Here is an 18799-nt window from a genome sequence, read left to right on the forward strand (position 1 = left end):
CTGCAAGACATTATACAAAAAAGAGTCGATTGGAAGCTCTGCTGGCTGTGTCACATTTAAAGCAGTATTCTCCATTTTCAGAAATAAGGATCCAGTACATACAGGAAGAGCTTTCCCCTGAAGCAGAGATGCCAATCCCATCTCAAAAAGCTGATCAGCATTGGACATTTGAATGAAGTATTGAGTGAGGGACTTTCTTCAGATATAAAAAACAAGAAATAAGATAAGTCCAATTGCTTTTAAGTGCAATATTAAAAAATAAAAGAAAAATTGAACCTTCAGACATCAAAGAGACCTATGATTATATACACCGCTAAAGCAAGTGAATATATTAGCTGAAACAATGTAAGCGGGTTTCTCTTATGAAGGTCTCTATAGATTAAAGAATTACACTTGGTGAAGTGGAGACACCCTAGTTGATGGATTGTTTGATAAGGATTTATCTAACATAGTGATTCGTGTTGGGCAGTATTATATAGAGAGCATCAACATGAAGCCCACACTTGACCCTCTACAGCATTAGTGAGGCTCTTGCTCTCCTTTCTTTGCCCTATAGAAATAGAGGTACCCTGCATCCTTTCCCATAACTTAGGTGGTCCTCTTTCATCCTCCCTATGCATTTATAAGAAAATTATTCCTTACCTGCTAATTTTCGTTCCTGTAGTACCATGGATCAGTCCAGACCGTGGGTTATGTCCCCCAGTCCAGCAGATTGAGTCAGCACAGACTTCGAGGGGGCGTAATCATATATACCAGCACCCCCTCTGCAGGAGTTCAGTATCGAGTATATCAAAGCCCGATTAGGATAAGAACCCCCTGGATCAAGTTTGCATAACTATGTGTTGAACAAGAACTACAAAACAGCAACAATTGTGAACTGAAGGAATCAACCAACTTGTAAGAAGCTATGACAGCAGCAGTAAAAGAAAACAAACCTGCGAGAAACAGAAGACTGCGATAGAACAGGACAGAGCAGAGCGAAGCAGGACTAGAAGAAAACCCCCAAGAAGAGGTGGGCGTCTGGACTGATCCATGGGACTACAGGAACGAAAATTAGCAGGTAAGGAATAATTTTCTTTTCTCTGTACGTACCAAGATCAGTCCAGACCGTGGGATGTACCCAAGCCCTCTAAGTCGGATGGGGTCCTGCGAGACCTGCTCGTAGCACCTGCTCCCCAAAGTGACCAGACACTGTAGATGCAAGATGCAACCGATAGTGCCTCGAGAACGTGTGCAGTGATTTCCAGGTTGCTGCACGACAGATCTCTTGGGAAGAGACCGAACGCATCTCCGCCCAGGAGGCTGCCTGAGAGCGCGTAGAATGTGCTATGATTCCGCGAGGCGGAATCCATCCCACTCCAATATAAGAAGCGGCAATACCGTCCTTCAACCAGCAAGCAATCGTCGTCTTTGATGCTTGAAAACCCTTCCTGGGCCCAGACCAAAGCACGAACAAATGGTCCGACATCCTGAAGTCGTTGGTAACTTGTAAGTAGTGGATCAACGTGCGCTTGACATCCAAGAGCCGGAGAGATTTCGGTTCAGTGGAAGAGAAGGACGGGAGGTCAACAGTCTGATTCAAATGGAACGCCAACACCACTTTCGGTAGAAATGAAGGAACGGTGCGGAGAGAAACCCCCGAATCAGTGAAACGAAGATAAGGCTCTCTGCACGACAACGCTTGGAGCTCCGAAATGCGACGAGCCGAACAGATGGCCACGAGGAACACAGCCTTAAGCGTGAGATCCTTGAGTGTCGCGCTATGAAGTGGTTCGAAGGGCGGACCCGACAGGGTGCGTAGGACGAGATTGAGGCTCCAGGAAGGACAAGGATCCCGTACCGGAGGCCATATATGCTTGACACCCTGGAGAAAGCGTGCGATGTCCGGTTGAAGTAGGAGAGAACCACCCCACTGCAACAGCGAGCCCAGGGCGGCCACCTGGACTCTCAATGAGTTATAAGCGAGCCCTTTATCCATTCCATCCTGGAGGAACTGTAGGATCTGGGGCACGGAAGCCCGCGTGGGACGCGTGCCCTGGTTGGAACACCACACCTCGAAGACCTTCCAAACTCGAACATAGGCCACGGACGTCGAAGTCTTGCGTGCCCGCAGCAGCGTGGAAACTACCGTCTCCGGGAAGCCCCTGCGCCGGAGGCGACGCCGCTCAAAAGCCAAGCCGCAAGACAGAAGAGTTCTGCCTGCTCGAAAAATACCGGGCCCTGATGTAGAAGCCGTGGAAGATGTCCTAGTCTTATCGGTCCGTCGATCACCAGCTGTAGGAGGTCCGCAAACCAGGGTTGTCGGGGCCACTCTGGGGCGACGAATATCACGGACCCCTGATGGCTTTCTATTCTGCGAAGAATTCTGCCCACCAGTGGCCACGGTGGAAAAACGTAGAGCAGGAGATGGGACGGCCACGGGAGGGACAGGGCATCCACCCCTTCGGCGCTGCGCTCTCTGCGACGACTGAAGAAGCGGGGAGCCTTGGTGTTGAGGGCAGTCGCCATCAAGTCCAAGTGTGGGACCCCCCACTGGTGGACTAGAAGTTGCATCGCTTCCCTGGAAAGGGACCATTCCCCGGGATCCAACTGTTGCCGACTCAAGAAATCCGCTTGAACGTTGTCTACTCCGGCAATGTGCGAGGCCGCTAGACGGACTAGGTGCCGCTCCGCCCACTGCATCAGGAGAGCCGCTTCGACCGCCACGTGCCGGCTCCGCGTTCCTCCCTGTCGATTGATGTAAGCCACGGTGGTAGCGTTGTCCGAGAGGATCCGGACCTCCTTGTTCTGAAGGAGCGGGAGAAAATGCTGCAACGCCAGGCGGACCGCTCTGGTCTCCAGCCGGTTGATGGACCAACTCGCCTCCAACTCTGACCACGTCCCTTGCGTGGCGCTTCGCTCGCAGACGGCTCCCCAGCCGATGAGGCTGGCATCTGTGGTGACCACTACCCAATGGGGAACCTCGAGGGATACCCCGCGGGCCAGATTCTGAGGGTCCAACCACCAACTCAGGCTGTCCCTGGCACTCTGAGGAAGGGGTAGTATTACCTGATAATCCTGTGAGACTGGTTTCCAACGGGAAAGAAGCGCCGCCTGTAACGGCCTCAGGTGCGCAAACGCCCAGGGTACGAGATCGATGGTGGAGGCCATCACTCCCAGGAGCTGCAGATAGTCCCAGGATGTGGGTTCTGGTAACGCAGAGAATCGCCATACGTGGTCTCGCAAGGCTTGAGCCTTGTCCGGGCGGAGAAACACCTTGCCCTGACGCGTGTCGAAACTCGCCCCCAGGAAGTCCAAGCGCTGAGAAGGGATGAGAGAGCTCTTGGAGAAGTTCACCACCCAACCCAGGGAATGCAGCACCTGGATGACCCGGGTTATCGAAGCCTGTCCGTGGCTGAAGGACTTCGCACGAATGAGCCAGTCATCTAGATAGGGGTGAACCAGAACGCCCTCCTTCCGTAGGGTCGCCGCCACGACCACCATGATCTTGGTGAAGGTTCGGGGCGCTGTCGCCAACCCGAAAGGAAGCGCCTTGAATTGAAAATGTTGGTTCAGGATCTTGAAACGAAGGAAATGCCGGTGGTCCGGAAGGATGGGTATGTGCAGGTATGCCTCCGTCAAGTCCAGGGAGGCGAGAAACTCCCCTTGATGCACTGCCGCAATCACCGACCAGAGCGTCTCCATGCGGAATCGGATAACCCGCAGGGACTTGTTGACCTCCTTGAGGTCCAGGATGGGCCGGAAGGAACCGTCCTTTTTGGGCACCACGAAGTAGATGGAATAGTGGCCCAAGCCCACCTCGTCTAAGGGGACGGGGGAAATGGCCCCTATGGCTCGCAGTCTGTCCAGAGTTTGCTGCACCACTATCCGCTTGAGGTCGGAGCCACAGGGGGAGAAAATGAACCTTCCCCGCGGGGGGGCGGACAAATTCCAAGGCGTAGCCGTGCTTTACGGTATCCAGCACCCACTGGTCCGCGGTGATCTGTGCCCACTCCTCGTAAAAGTTTTTCAGCCGGCCCCCAATCCTGGGAGTGGAGGAGTGGGCGAGGTTGGCATCATTGGTCGGACTTAGGAGGGGGGTTCCCATACCCTGCCCCACCCCGCGCAGGCCTGCGGCCACGAAAGGAACGCAGCCAAGACTGCGATCGGGGGGCGGGAGACCGAGGCCCCACTGGCCTGTAGCTTCTGTAGCGTCACTGAGCCCTGGTCCGGGTCGAAGCAAAAGCCCTGGAAGGCCGGTGTCTGTCCTCGGGGAGACTGTGAACAGCGTTTTCCCCCAGGGACTTGATAATCTGATCCAAATCATCCCCGAAGAGGAACTTGCCCCTGAAAGGTAGAGAGCCTAGACTCGACTTGGAAGAGGTATCTGCTGCCCAGTTACGGAGCCACAGGAGACGTCGCGCCGCCACCACTGAAACCATAGATCTTGCCAGCACTCGAAAGAGATCGTACAAGGCATCCGCCCCGTACGCAATGGCAGCCTCTAGCCGGTCCGCCTGAGCAGCTTCTTCAGGGGGCAGGTCTTGAGAGGTGAGAAGTTGTTGCACCCAGCGAAGACTAGCCCGTTGGGCGAGCGAGCTGCACATCACTGCTCGCATTCCCAGACCAGAAACCTCAAAAACCCGTTTGAGGAAAACTTCCAGCTTGCGGTCCTGAGTATCTCGAAGAGCCGTACCGCCCGTCACTGGAATAGTTGTCCTCTTCGTAACTGCAGACACCACGGAATCCACCTTTGGAAACTTGATGAGCTCCAAGAAATCTTCAGGGAGAGGGTACAACTTCTCCATGGCGCGACTGACCTTCAGTGAAGCCTCCGGGGTATCCCATTCCCCGGTCAGGAGCTGTAGAAAAGACTCATGGACGGGAAAGGCCCGGGACCGTGGTCGAAGTGCCGCCAGGACTGGGTCCCCTTTCTTGGAGGATGTGACGACGGCCAGCCCTACTGGCGCTGGAGGGTCCGGTGGCGGGTCCAGGTCCAACTCAAGGAAGTTCTGAGGGATAAGATCGTTCAGCTTGTCTCTCTGAAATATACGGAGCGCCCATGGGTCATCCTCTTCCGGCGGGCCGTCCGGCTGTCCCGGTTCCAGCTCCGGGTCTGGGGGAACTCCCCCCAGGACTGGAATCGCATCCCCCGCCCCGGGAGCTAGACGAACTTGGGTGGGGCCTGGAAGTGCCCCCACACCCGAACCCACCGGTTCAGGGGGGGCCTGCGGCGTAACCGAGAGCCTAGGGAACTTTGCGGGGAGCGGACCCTCGGGCATCCCTCCGGGAGCTGCCAAGGCTTGCAAATAAGCAGAGTGCATTAATAAAATAAACTCCGGGGAAAACCCCTGCCTATTCGGGGGAACCCCGTGGAGAGAGCCCTCCGAGGGCCCCGGTGCCTGCAAGTCTGTTACCGGCGCAAAGTCTGGTACCGGCGCTAAAATCGGTGGGGAGAGATCCCCAGGATCCGCTTCCCCCTGCTCTGGCTGAGCAAGCCCTGCGCGCTGCGAATTTAAAATGGCCGCCATTCCCGCCAAAAACGGGGACGTGGCCGGCCCGCGCCACCCGGGCATGGCAGTAAAGAGGGTGGAGACGCTGAGGGACTGCGAGGTGCCTTCTCCCCCGGGAAGGCATCGCGCGCAGATTCCCTCCCTCGAAATGCGCGAACCAGGCTCGCCGCAGGCCGAGCAGCGCTCCGGTCGCGGCATCGCAACTGCCTCAAAAAAAACCAAAGAAGCCTCGGGGGGGCCCGAAAAACAATCGGAGCTGCCGCGGGGGGGCCCTGGCGGCCCGCACAACCCGCCGTTTCAAGTTCCCCAAATCGCCGCGGGGGGGCCCGTATGGCCGCCGCTACCCGCCCGGGAGAGACCTCCCTCCCAGCCCAGGAACCCTCGAAGAAGTCGAGTCGGGCCGCGGGGAAAAGAACCGTCGCGGAGAGGCCGGCACCACCGGCTTCCACGAGGCACCGCTGAGACAAAACACTGAAAGAAAAAAACCACAAAGGCAAAAGAAAAATGCTGAAAGGAAAACACAGCAAAACTTACCCCCGGGGAGACTGAAGTGAAAGAAGAAAGAGGCAGAGACAGAAGCCACGCCTCCCTAAAAATTGAGAATTTTTTTTTTTTTCAACAAACTTGATCCAAAATAACAAAGATAAGTTAAAGAAGAAGAAAAAAGAAACAGAAAAGAGAAATTCCTGTCAAACTGGGGAAGCACAGATTCCCCTACTCTCATCTGCTGGAGTCAGAAGTTACTGAACTCCTGCAGAGGGGGTGCTGGTATATATGATTACGCCCCCTCGAAGTCTGTGCTGACTTCATCTGCTGGACTGGGGGACATAACCCACGGTCTGGACTGATCCTGGTACGTACAGGGAAAGCACATTTCCAGAAATTTTCTACAATAAAGCTGACCACATAGCAGGGCTTCCCTAATTGTAGGTTGTACTTCAAAAATAACAGCATTCTTCAGGCATCTGCAGCATTAGTGTGGAAATCAGCATGGAACCTTTAAGCAGAATACACACAGGCCCTGCAGTGGACCTGCTTTTTGATAATAGAAAGCACTGCACGAAGAGGAATTGGGACCATTGCAAGGCCTGTGACCTTGCCCTGGCTTGGAGGCTCCACACTGACTTCATTATTAATGTTGCTGCCAGACTTGGAACCAGTCATGAAGGAGGGGAGGACTCAGTATGTGAGGGCTGATAAAGAGATTACTATGCTTCTCTCTTCACTCCCCACTGAACCTACCGAAGAAAAAAAATGCTGCTCCCATTAACAGCCTACCTTCTCTTCCTACTAGCTATCATCGGGGTCCAAAAGAAAATATTGCTACTGACCTTGGCCAGGTGGGTTTTGGAGGACAACGGGCTGTTTGAAGGGAGGGATTAGATGCAGGAGGGGTTTCAGGGTTGGATCAGGTGGAGAGGAATTAGATGCAGGATGGGTTTCAGGGTTGGATCAAGTGGAGAGGGAATGGCTATGAATAGTGAGAGGTGGGAATGTCAACAGATTATCTGGAGGATGTAACAAAAGCTGAGAGTGAGAGAATGCTCAGTTGGGGCAGGAGAGATGTGAAAGAAGAGTTGGCGAGGAAGAGGTGATGCTGGGAATTAAGAGAAAGAAGAAAATGAGGATGGAGAGGGAAATGGAGCCTGCCTAGAATTTTATATGGGCAGGCTAGAAATGTTTAATAAATAAGAAGGGCTTAGAGGTCAGAGGAGTTTCGCTGGAAGAAAAAAGGATAAGAGGAAGGGGGACAGAGGATTAACTGGCGCATGGAGAGGGTGAGAGTGGAGTGGAAATGCATCCCTACTAATTTGTTTTGTTCATCTTTCGGGGTCATGTGAATTTTAATGTGCGAAAATAGGGTTACACAGGTAAAGTTTTAGGAGGTCCCGCCCTACAGCAAGATTAGCTTATCCTCTTTGTGGTGGGAACAGAAAATATAGTTATCTTCTCACCTCTGAATCCCACCAGGATAGCTTGGTCTGTTCTTAGATGATTTGCATGACCTTGAAGTAGAGGTGGCAGCTTTTCTGGACACTAGCTGTTGTCCTGCAGGGGTACTGACCTCAGAGACTTCACTGACAACATTCTGGAATTAGAACAAATAAGATTTTACATAATATTGGCATGCATTTTAGACATTATCAATTGTAAATGACAAACCAAGAACAGCAAACCTTAGAAAGCATTACTTTATCACCAAAGCAAGCACAGACAAAGCAAAGTTTCTCGATAGACAGTAGGATAATCATCCACATAAGTGGTTGATTATCCTGACAGTGCTGGGATGGAAAAGCTCTTTCAGAGCTCAAAAAAACAAACAGATTTTTCTGAGCATATGCAGACCTTCACGCATATCTGCCCACCATGCAAATCTCAGTATTTATAGTCTCCTTATCTAAGTGGAAGCAGGAGCAATTGTATTTCTGATTTATCCTTCTGTTTATGGAGAACACCCATTTCAAGTGAGAAACTCTGCTTTGTCTGTGAACAAGCAGGATAAAGCCAGACATACAAGTAAGGACTCCCAAATTGAGGGTTACATCTGAATAGTTTATCATCTAAACATTGTAAATGTGGTGTTATAACCCATATTGCTCAGAGTGGAGGGTAGAGTTGAAATGATTACCGTAATTAAATAAGTTTTCAATAACTGCCTATCTAAAACTGCTATCCACAGATGGGAAGTGTTGTCTAGACAGTAATGAGTTATAAAAGTATATATGAAAGAATAAGTAGTGGCCTTGTAGATATCTTCTACAGAAGCAGAATGAAGATGCATAAAGGAAGCTGTTATGCACCATTACTTTGAAGATATTGCCCTGATTGTATTGCTTATTGATTTAATCAATCATATATCCAATCAAAGTTCTCTTTGTAATTGATAACTTTTGCTTAACTGGGTCAGAAAAAAGCAAAGTTGTGAAGAATTTCTGTAAGAGAGTTTGTTCTGTCTAAATAGAATAAAGCTGTTCTGCAATCTAGTGTATGAAATGGTTGTTCACCCTTATAGGTAATGTGATTTGGGAAATAACATGGCAATACGATGGATTTAAATGAAACGGAGACCAATTTTGGTAAAACTTTAGGATGCATCTACAAAACTACCCTTTTGAAATATACTGCAAGACTCAGACTGGATGGAAATGATACAAAAAAAATGCATTATATTATTACAGCAAACTGCAACTGTATAATAACTAAAAGTATCACCAGTCACAGATAACTACAATAATATGGGGCTGATGTAATAAGACTCGCAGCAAAACAGGTGCTAGTTATGAGTGTGAGGTTTGATCACCATGCGTGGCTAAAGCTGTTGCTTCCACAGGATGTTAAAAACAAAAAAAAAAAATATACAAATGATTTGCACACAGAAATCCACGCATCCATGAAGAAATGTGCGTACCTAAGCACTGTAAGCTCCTATATAAAGTGGTCGCATCTGCACTGAAAAGCCATGCCTATAATCCACATTTAAAAGTGAGTAAGTGAATGGGTCTCCCTATTCTGTGAAAGTATAACCCTGGAATGTATTTTGAATATTTCAAATTGCTGTGCTGCAGAAAAAATGGCAAATTTTTTCATGGGTGATAATTCACACTGAATGGCAGTGAGATAGGCACTCAGCTGGGTGCGAATCTGCTTGCTAAGGCACCCAGAAAGGCGCCTAGCCAATCACAAATCTTGCCGCTTGGCCACCAAGGTAAGCGCTCTTCTGGCCGCGAATCTGGACAATCTAGCACCCAGAAAAGCACCTAAGCTAATCATGAATCTGGCCGCAAACGTGTCTCCCTGTTCAGTAAAAGTATAACCCTGGAATGTAATTTTATTATTTTGAATAACTGTGTGCTGCAGAAAACATGGCAAATATTTTCATGGATGATAATTCACACATGGCAGCAATAATGGCGGGTCTTTTAAGAGCAGGAAAAGCAACGCCTGTTCTATGAACCCCGCCAAGACGGAACTCCTTATTTCACCAGACGACGGTGTCCCCCAACAACAATCCCTCACTAACACTCTAATCACACATGCAAGAGATCTAGGAGTTATAATTGACAGCCAGCTGAGCTTAAAGAAGTTTATCAATCACACAACAAAAGAGTGCTTCTATAAGTTACAGGTACTGAAGAGACTTAAGCCACTACTGTACTTCCAAGACTTCAGAACAGTACTCCAGACCGTGCTGTTCTCTAAGATTGACTACTGCAATGCTATTCTTCTAGGTCTCCCATCTTCCACCACCAAACCTCTCCAGATGCTCCAAAATGCAGCTGCGAGAATTCTAACAAACACCAACAGGAGAGAGCATAACACGCCTATCCTCAAAGATTTGCATTGGCTCCCTATAAGCTACAGAATTCTTTTCAAATCACTCACCATCCTCCATAAAAAACTATTCATCACCTGGTGCCGCTTGACCTACAAATCCCACTTAAACTGTACCACTCTTCCAGACCTGTCAGGGAGGCTTACAAGGGATCTCTATATGCCCAATCCTTCAAAACCGCCCATTTTTCATCTACCAGGGACCGGGCCTTCTCGTTAGCTGGTCCCACCATCTGGAATACCATACCTCCAGATCTTAGACTGGAACCCTGCCACAGACTTTCAAAAAAAATCTTAAGACATGGCTGTTCAGACAAGCCTTCCCTAACCAGGGCTAACAGACACATAGCATCAGCCACATCTAGATAAGATCATGACTCTCTTGCACTTACTTCCTCCTCGTTGTAATTAGTTCATGAGTTATCTGTCCCCCTCTATGCTCTTCCTTCCCAGTTACATACCCCTGTTTTATTGTAACTTTAAACTTCCACTAGTTAAGGTTATGTTATTTCTTTGTTCCTTGTAAACCGATATATTTTTTCATGAATTTCAGTATATAAAAATGTTAAACAAATAAATAAATAATAAATATTGGCTGCAACGGTAAGCGCAGGAAATGTAGCATTGGCTGTATAGGGGATAATGGGAAATTGAAGCACGTTTTATTGGTTTTGTACAGTAGCATGATCTTCAATGGTTTTGACTGGTGCACATACATGTCAATAATTACAGGACATGCCCCTTTCCTGCTCAAAGCACGTTCTTACATTGGCCTGGCATGGGTGTAGTTTTGAGTTGGTGGGAGAGATTAGCAGCAGGATAGAAGTTATTTTTGCAATTGTTGATTGCTGTGTTTTTTTGAGCTATTATTTATTCATTGTTCTTACCCTTTCCCATTGTCTGTGACTGCAGTTTGGCAGAGCTAGAACTGTACTGTGGAGAAGGTTTGGGCTAATAATTTTTCTCTCTATGAAACTATTTGATTTTGTACCATGCACTTTTTTTTTTTTTTAAGTTCTTGCTACCCTGATCCTCACCTCTTCCTCTAACCTCTGCAAGAGGTGTTTCTTTGGGTGGCTGAATTTTTGCGTGCTGAGTTTTGCTGAGCTTGCAAAGTAGCATTTAACTCCCTGATAGCACCACATAGGTCCTGGGTTGAGTGACTAGCCTGCCTTCGCATCTTTCTAACTTCTTTATGCAGCTGCTTAATTTCATTCTGGATAGCTCTCCATTGTGTGGTCATACTGCCCTGAATCAGCTCCAGCCTAGCAATAAGTTCAGCTGCCAGATTCTCTGCAAAGACATCCATGGATGTGCGTGGAGTTTCAACTGTTATCCCCTCCTCACTGCCAGCAGAGGCCTCTTCATTGGCAGGGGACCTGTCGCCCCAGAATTGGGTAATGTCTAAATGAAAGTTAAATTTAGCTGGACATTATCATTATCCTCTTGCAAATAACCCATGGGCTCCTGCAATCCATCTGCTGCAAAGGAAAATTGGTTCTTACCTGATAATTTTCGTTCATGTAGTACCACGGATCAGTCCAGACTCATGGGTTTTGCCTCCCTTCCAGCAGATGGAGACAGAGAAGTTTTGACGGAATCTGCCATAAATACCATAAGAACAAGCCATACTGTGTCAGACCAAAGGTCCATCAAGCCCAGCATCCTGTTTCCAACAGTGGCCAATCCAGGCCATAAGAACCTGGCAAGAACCCAAAAACTAAGTCTATTTCATGCTACTGTTGCTAGTAATAGCAGTGGCTATTTTCTAAGTCTTCTTAATTAATAGCAGGTAATGGACTTCTCCTCCAAGAACTTATCCAATCCTTTTTTAAACACAGCTATACTAACTGAACTAACCACATCCTCTGGCAACAAATTCCAGAGTTTAATTGTGCGTTGAGTGAAGAAGAACTTTCTCCAATTAGTTTTTTTTTATTTTTTATTATTTACCATTTTTATTCAAGACCAAACAGATACATAACAGAACAACAAAAGCAAATTGTACAGTCAAGCAAAGGACAATTCAATGTCATAAGCATCAACACCAAAGGAACAGAGTAACATAACAGCCTGACCTATAACATATCGTCCCCATGGACCCCATCTGATGCTTGGTCCTGTATTTTATTAAAGAAGAATATTTTCCCACCCCCCACCCTCCCTACTCCCGCCAATGTTGCAAAGACAGAAGGTGTCAAGCCAAAATAAAAGCATAAAAAAAAAAAAAAAAAATCAATGTGTTTTATTGGTAAGATGTCCCCTTAGCTACAACTATTAGAGAGCAACTGTGTCCCCAAGATATTCTGCTTCGACCTCCAACTGGTGTATGTTCTCCAAGTAGTATGAAATTTCTCTGTAAGTTTTCGTTTACTAGCTGTGATTTCTGCAAGTGTATATATGTCTGCTACCCGCTTCTGTATCTCAGGTAGAGTGGGCACTAAATGTGATTTCCACTTCACAGCTATTGCTACCCTAGCCGCTGTGAAAATATAACTAAGTAAGCGTTGGTCATGAGTGGACAGCGAGGTAATAGGTACTCCTATTAATGCATTCTGGGGTAGGATATCAGTCATGTTAGAAATCATCAGACTGATCCACTGTTGTATCAAGGTCCACGTCCCCCTAACCTTTGGACATGTCCACCACAAATGGAAGTAATTCCCAACCTGGTTACAACCTCTCCAGCACTGGTCTGAAAGAAGTGGGTTCATTTTATGTAGTCTCGTTGGACAATAGTGCCATCGAACAGCATTTTAAAGGGAATTCTCCACCAAAGAAGCTGCAATTAGCCTTTGCCAAGTCCCAGGTAAATATCCCTCCAGTCCTTAACAGAGTAAGTAGTTCCTAAGTCATCTTCCCAGGCTAGCAGATGTGGGGGTTTACAAGAGATCTGCTGGTCTAGCAGGCTATAGATTTCAGATAGCAACTTAACCCCCTTATCGGCTTTGATACACAAAGTTTCGAAATCTGACCTCCCTTGTTGCAGATGGGGGGATAACATTGTGGACCTGGCAAAATGACGCAGATGTAAATAGGAAAACACATCTGTATCTGAAAGATCGTATTTACTTTGGAGGACTGAAAAGGGAAGGATGTCAGAGCGCCCCCACACATGCACCCAGTGCGTTATACCCTTAGCCGCCCAAGTTCTGAAGGCTTGAGAATCCAAGCCCGGCTGAAAGTCAGCATTATAATATAGAAAAGAACTCAAATGATATTCACGTGTCCCAGAAAGAGAAGAGTGCCATTTGGCCCAAACTTCTAGGGTATAGAGTATGGAAGGATGTAAAACTGCATGAGGCTCTCCACACCAAGTCTTCTTGGGTTGCCATGCAAGACTAGTAAGTGGTACACTGCCCAAGAGCTGTTGGTTAAATTGAACCCACAGTTTAGATGGGGACTGTCTATGCCAATCCACGATTCTCTTAAACTGAGCGGCTAAAAAGTACTTTTCTAGGTGAGGAACCCCCAACCCTCCTTGTGAGCGATGTTGAAACATCAAGCGGCGAGCAATGCGAGGTCTCTTACCCCCCCAAATAAAAGCCATTAAGCGTTTTTGTACCCTGGCGAGCCAGGATCTAGAAATAGGGATGGGAAGAGTTTGGAAAAGATATAATAATTTTGGTAGGACTGTCATCTTGATGGCCGCAATCTTGCCCAGCCAGGATATACAATATCTATTCCATTCTTCGAGATCCAGGGAAATACGGTCCCATAAGGAGGCATAATTAAGCTGAAATAAGTTGTGCGTAGCACTCAAATAAATCCCCAGATATTTTACCTTTTGTGAAGCCCATTTGAATTGAAAGTGGGATTTGAGTCGTAGAGCCTCAGCCGAATCCATACTAATATTTAAAATTTCGGATTTATCCCAGTTTACCCGAAATCCCGAAACTTTACTAAAATCCTTCAGAGCAGCTGTTGTCGTGGGTAAAGATAGACTAGACTCTGTGAGGACAATCATAATATCGTCCGCAAAGAGTGAGAGTTTTGTAGAGAAAGAGCCCACTTCAATCCCCCTTATATCCACATTTGAACGCACCCGCAACGCAAAGGGCTCCAGAAAAATAGCAAATAATAGGGGAGAGAGCGGACACCCCTGTCTAGTGCCACGTTTCACCTGAAAGGTAGGAGAATAACCACCATTGATTTTTATACAAGCCTGTGGATCATTATATAATTGAGTTAGCCAATGTAGAAAATGGTCACCAAATTTCAATTTTTGAAGCAGGGTAAACAAGTATGGCCAATGCACCATGTCAAATGCCTTTTCGGCATCCACCGAAAGGGCTAGTGCCGGCAATTTCTGTTTTTGAACCCACCAGAATGCATCCAAAATTTTGTGAACATTATCGCTCGCCTGACGGCCAGGAATAAAACCAGACTGATCCGGGTGAATTATCGTGGCAATAAAACTATTCAAACGTGTGGCTAAAATTTTGGCGAGTAATTTCAAATCAATGTTAATGATCTCCAATTAGTTTTAAATGTGCCACATGCTAACTTCATGGAGTGCCCCCTAGTCTATTATCTGAAAGACTAAATAACCGATTCACATCTACCCGTTCTAGACCTCTCATGATTTTAAACACCTCTATCATATCCCCCCTCAGCCGTCTCTTCTCCAACCTGAAAAGTTCTAACTCTTTAGTCTTTCCTCATAGGGGAGCTGCTCCATCCCCTTATTTTGGTCGCCCTTTCTCGTACCTTCTCCATCGCAATTATATCTTTTTTGAGATGCCAGCTACAGGATGCCACCTACAGTACCGTCAGTATTGCTCAGTCACAAAGCAGAATGGTACGAAACCAAACTATATACAGTAACCTAACAACCTAAACTGGTTCACTAACCCCCAAGTGGGAACAGAACCCGTGAGACACGGTAAACAAAGATCTGCCAAATAAACCAAAGAAAAGCTGAATGAGTGGACTCTCGATTACCTGCAAACGCCAAATGGGCAGGACTCTGGACTGATCCGTGCTACTACAGGAATGAATATTATCAGGTAAGAACCAATTTTCCTTTCCCTGTACGTACCCAGATCAGTCCAGACTCCTGGGATGTACCAGAGCTCTCTTACCTGGGCTGGGATCTGGAGAGGCCCACTCTCAGCACACCTGCTCCAAATCCCCCACACCTGGGTCCTGAACATCCAGGCGGTAGTGCCTGGCAAACGTATGTAACGATTTCCAGGTAGCCACTCTGCAAATCTCCTGTGGCGAAATATGCTGACATTCTGCCCACGATGTAGCTTGAGCACGAGTAGAATGTGCCCGAAGCCCTGTGGGCAAAGATTTGCCTTTCAGCAAGTAAGCAGAATTGATAGCCTCCTTCAACCATCGGGCGATAGTAGCCTTGGATGCTAAGTTACCTCTTTTAGGACCACTCCAGAGCACAAAGATGATGTGAGACCCGAAAACTGTTGGTAACCTCAAGATAACGCAGCAGTGCCCTGCGAATATATAACTTCTTCAAGTCCCTAAAGAGAGGATCGGAACGGTCCAGGTCCGAAAAAGAAGGAAGCTCCATCGATTGATTCAAATGAAAAGAGGAGACTACCTTCGGCAGGAAGGAAGAAACTGTCCTCAAAGATATCCCCAAATCTGAAATTCTCAGGAATGGTTCCCTGCATGACAAAGCCTGAAGCTCAGGCACACGACGAGCAGAAGAGATTGCTACCAAAAACCATTTTCAACGTTGCTCTTTTTAAAGGTTCAAATGGAGCAGCACACAAGGCCGAAAGCACCAAATTTAAATTCCAGGATGGACAAGGATGTGGCACCGGTGGCCGTAAAAGCTTTGCTCCGCGAAGGAAACGAGAAACATCTGGGTGCGTTGCTAACGGAACTCCCTGAACGTTACCGCGTAAACACCCAAGTGCTGCTACCTGCACCCACAAGGAACTACACGATAATCCCTTTTATAAGCCAGCTTGAAGAAAACACAAAATATCCAGCATGGACACTCGAGTAGGCAGAAATTCCCTGTCTACACACCAAGCCTCAAACACCTTCCATACGCATACATAAGAAAGAGACGTGGACACCTTATGAGATCTCAAGAGCGTAGACACTACCACATCTGAATATCCTTTGCTGCCTCTCAAAAGCCATGCCGCTAGACAAAAGCGATCGACCTGGTCGAAACATTCAGATCCTTGATGAAGCAGGTTTGGGATATCCGGGAACCTCAGAGGACCCTGCATTGCGAGATTGACTAGATCCGCAAATCATGGATGACGCAGCCACTCGGGAACCACGAGGATTACTTTGGACAGGTGGAGCTCTATTCTCCTGAGTACCTTCCCGATTAGAGGCCAAGGTGGGAAAACATACAATAACACATTTGTCGGCCAGGAAAGTACCAGAGCGTCTACTCCTTCTGCCCCCGTTTCTCTGCGGCGAGCGAAGAAGCGTGGAGCTTTGGAATTCCGGAATATTGCCATCAGATCCATGCAGGTTGTGCCCCACGTGTCGCAAATGAGTTAGAAGGCTCCCCCAGCCAGTTCCCACTCCCCGGGATCGAGATGATGTGACTTAGAAAATCCGCATGAACGTTGTTGACCCCTGCTATACTGACCAGGTATTGTTCCGCCCAGCTGATCTGGAGTCGAGCTTCCAACGCCACCGGCTGACTCTTGGTTCCATCCTGCCGATTGATATAGGCCACTGTGGTCGCAATGTCAGATAGAACTCTGACCGATTTCCCTCTGATAAGTGGGAGAAATGCCTGCAACGCCAGGCGTACTGCTCTGGTCTCCAGGCAATTGATGGACCATTGTGACTCCTCCTGGGACCACTGCCCCTGCACCGACTTCCGCAGACAAACCGCTCCCCCACCCGGAGAGACTGGCATTCGTAGTCACTACTGTCCATTCAAGAACCAAGGGAACTCCACAGCTCAGGTTGTCCGAAAGGAGCCACCAGTCCAAACTGGCCCGTGCTGTGTCCGGTAAAGGTAACGGCAGATGAAATTGTTTGGAAACCAGATTACAGAAAGCAAGGCCGATTGCAATGGCCTCATGTGGGAGAAGGCCCAAGGGACCAGCTCCAGGGTCGAAGTCATGGACCCCAGAACTTGTAAGTAATCCCAGACCTTCGGTGGATGTTTGGTCAATAAGGCTCTCACCTGTCCTTGCAACTTGGCAATATGGTCCGCCGTGAGAAAAAAAACTCTGCCCAGATGAGTGTCGAATAAAGCTCCCAAAAACTCCAAGGACTGGGAGGGAATCAGATGACTCTTGGACAGGTTGACCACCCATCAGAGGGTACACAGCAGCTGAAGTACCCGGTGTATCGCCTCCTGGCACAGAACCTCCGACTTCGCCCGAATCAACCAATTGTCCAAATATGGATGCACCAAAAATCCTTCCTTGCACAGTTACCATGATCTTGGTAAACGTTCTGGAAGCAGTGGAAAGGCCGAAAGGGAGAGCCTAAAACTGGTAATGCTGTCCCAGAATGGAAAACTGCAGGAACGTCTGGTGGTCGGCTCTGATCCCAATGTACAGATACGCCTCCGTGAGATCCAGGGACGCTAGAAGTTCCCCCTGTCTTACTGAAGCAATCACCGACCGTAATGTCTCCATGCAAAAGCGGGGTATCCGAAGACATCTGTTGACCTTTAAATCAAGAATGGGTCGAATGGTTCCTTCCTTTTTTGGAACCGTGAATTAAATGGAGTAGTGACCTCGTCGACATTCCGCCGGAGGAACAGGAGTAATCGCGCCGAGGTCTAGAAGGCACTGAAGAGTATCCCGGACCGCCCGGCGCTTGGTTGCATACCCGCAGGGAGAGACCAGAAACTGATGGCGGGGCCGCCGTGCAAAATCTAAAGCGTAGCAGTGTCTTATCACAGACATGACCAACTGATCTATCGTGAGTTTGGCTCACTCCTCGTAAAACAGAGACAGTCTGCCTCCGACCACCGGTACAGAGAGTGGGCTGGCCGCCCATCATTGTGAAGGCTTTCCTCCAGTAGCAGACTGGGAGTTACCAGGTCTACCAAACAGACGTCCCCAAAAGGACTGAGACTGTGACTGTTGTCTGTTGGAGTTTTGGCGGAATGAGGAAGCAGGTGGTCGGGATGTTCGAGATTCGACCCCCACGAAACAGAGATCTGGATCCAAAGGACCCTCTAGTCTTCGGCCTGTCCTCAGGCAAGTGTTGTACTTTATTCTCTCCGAGTGACTGTATCAGATCCTCCAACTCTTTGCCAAAGAGCAGTTTGCCCTTAAAAGGCAGAGACCCCAGCTGGGACTTGGAAGATACATCTTCCGCCCAATTTCACAACCACAACAGACGGTGCGCCGAAACAGCAGAAACCATGGTCCTGGCTGAAGTGCAGAGCAAATCATGAAAGGCATCGGCGCTATAAGCAATGACCGCCTCAAGACGCCTCGCCTGGAGAGTTTCATCCTCTGACAATGCCTCGTTGGCTAGCAACTGCTGGACCCAGCGAAGGTCCACCCGCAAAGCAAAATTGCTACACATAGCCACGCGGACCCCAAGCACTGAGACTTCGAACATTTTCTTAAGTTGAACTTCCAGCTTTCGATCCTGCGCGCCGGTAACCGGAATGGTGGTCTTTTTTGTGATAGCCGAAACCGCCAAATCCACTTTGGGAAGCCGAAGAAGCTCTAAGGCCTCCTCTGGCAGAGGATACAGTTTATCCATAGCTTTGGCTACCTTCAGTCCTAAATCCGGAGTGAGGAAAGCCCAAAAGTGATCGGAGGGAAAAGAGAGCCCACCAAATGACAAAAAAAGGCAAACTCTGAAAATTTACTTAAATTGTTTTTTGGTTCTTTTTTTTTTTTTTTTTTTTACTTGCCGCAAAGCCTCGGGGTCCCGATCCTACTGGGGGGAATAGAGCTGGGCTCCCCGGTATCACCCCCAGTACTGCGTGTAGCTGGAAATAGGGTTCTCAACCCTGCACCTCAGTAGCCTCTAAAACCAGAGAGGATGGTCCCTTC

The 18799-nt window shown here is 48.2% G+C and overlaps 1 protein-coding gene across 1 annotated transcript in view; it reads right to left on the bottom strand.

Moving 5' to 3' along the window:
• RNF168 (ring finger protein 168) overlaps window positions 1-18799 on the bottom strand; it is a 225542-nt gene that overhangs the window by 126229 nt on the left and 80514 nt on the right. Inside the window, exon 5 of the mRNA XM_029616843.1 lies at window positions 7448-7581. Coding sequence (XP_029472703.1) covers window positions 7448-7581 — 134 coding nt within the window. The remainder of the gene's footprint in view (window positions 1-7447; window positions 7582-18799) is intronic.

Source organism: Rhinatrema bivittatum, chromosome 9 (assembly GCF_901001135.1).
Source record: "Rhinatrema bivittatum chromosome 9, aRhiBiv1.1, whole genome shotgun sequence".
Lineage (NCBI taxonomy): Eukaryota > Metazoa > Chordata > Amphibia > Gymnophiona > Rhinatrematidae > Rhinatrema > Rhinatrema bivittatum.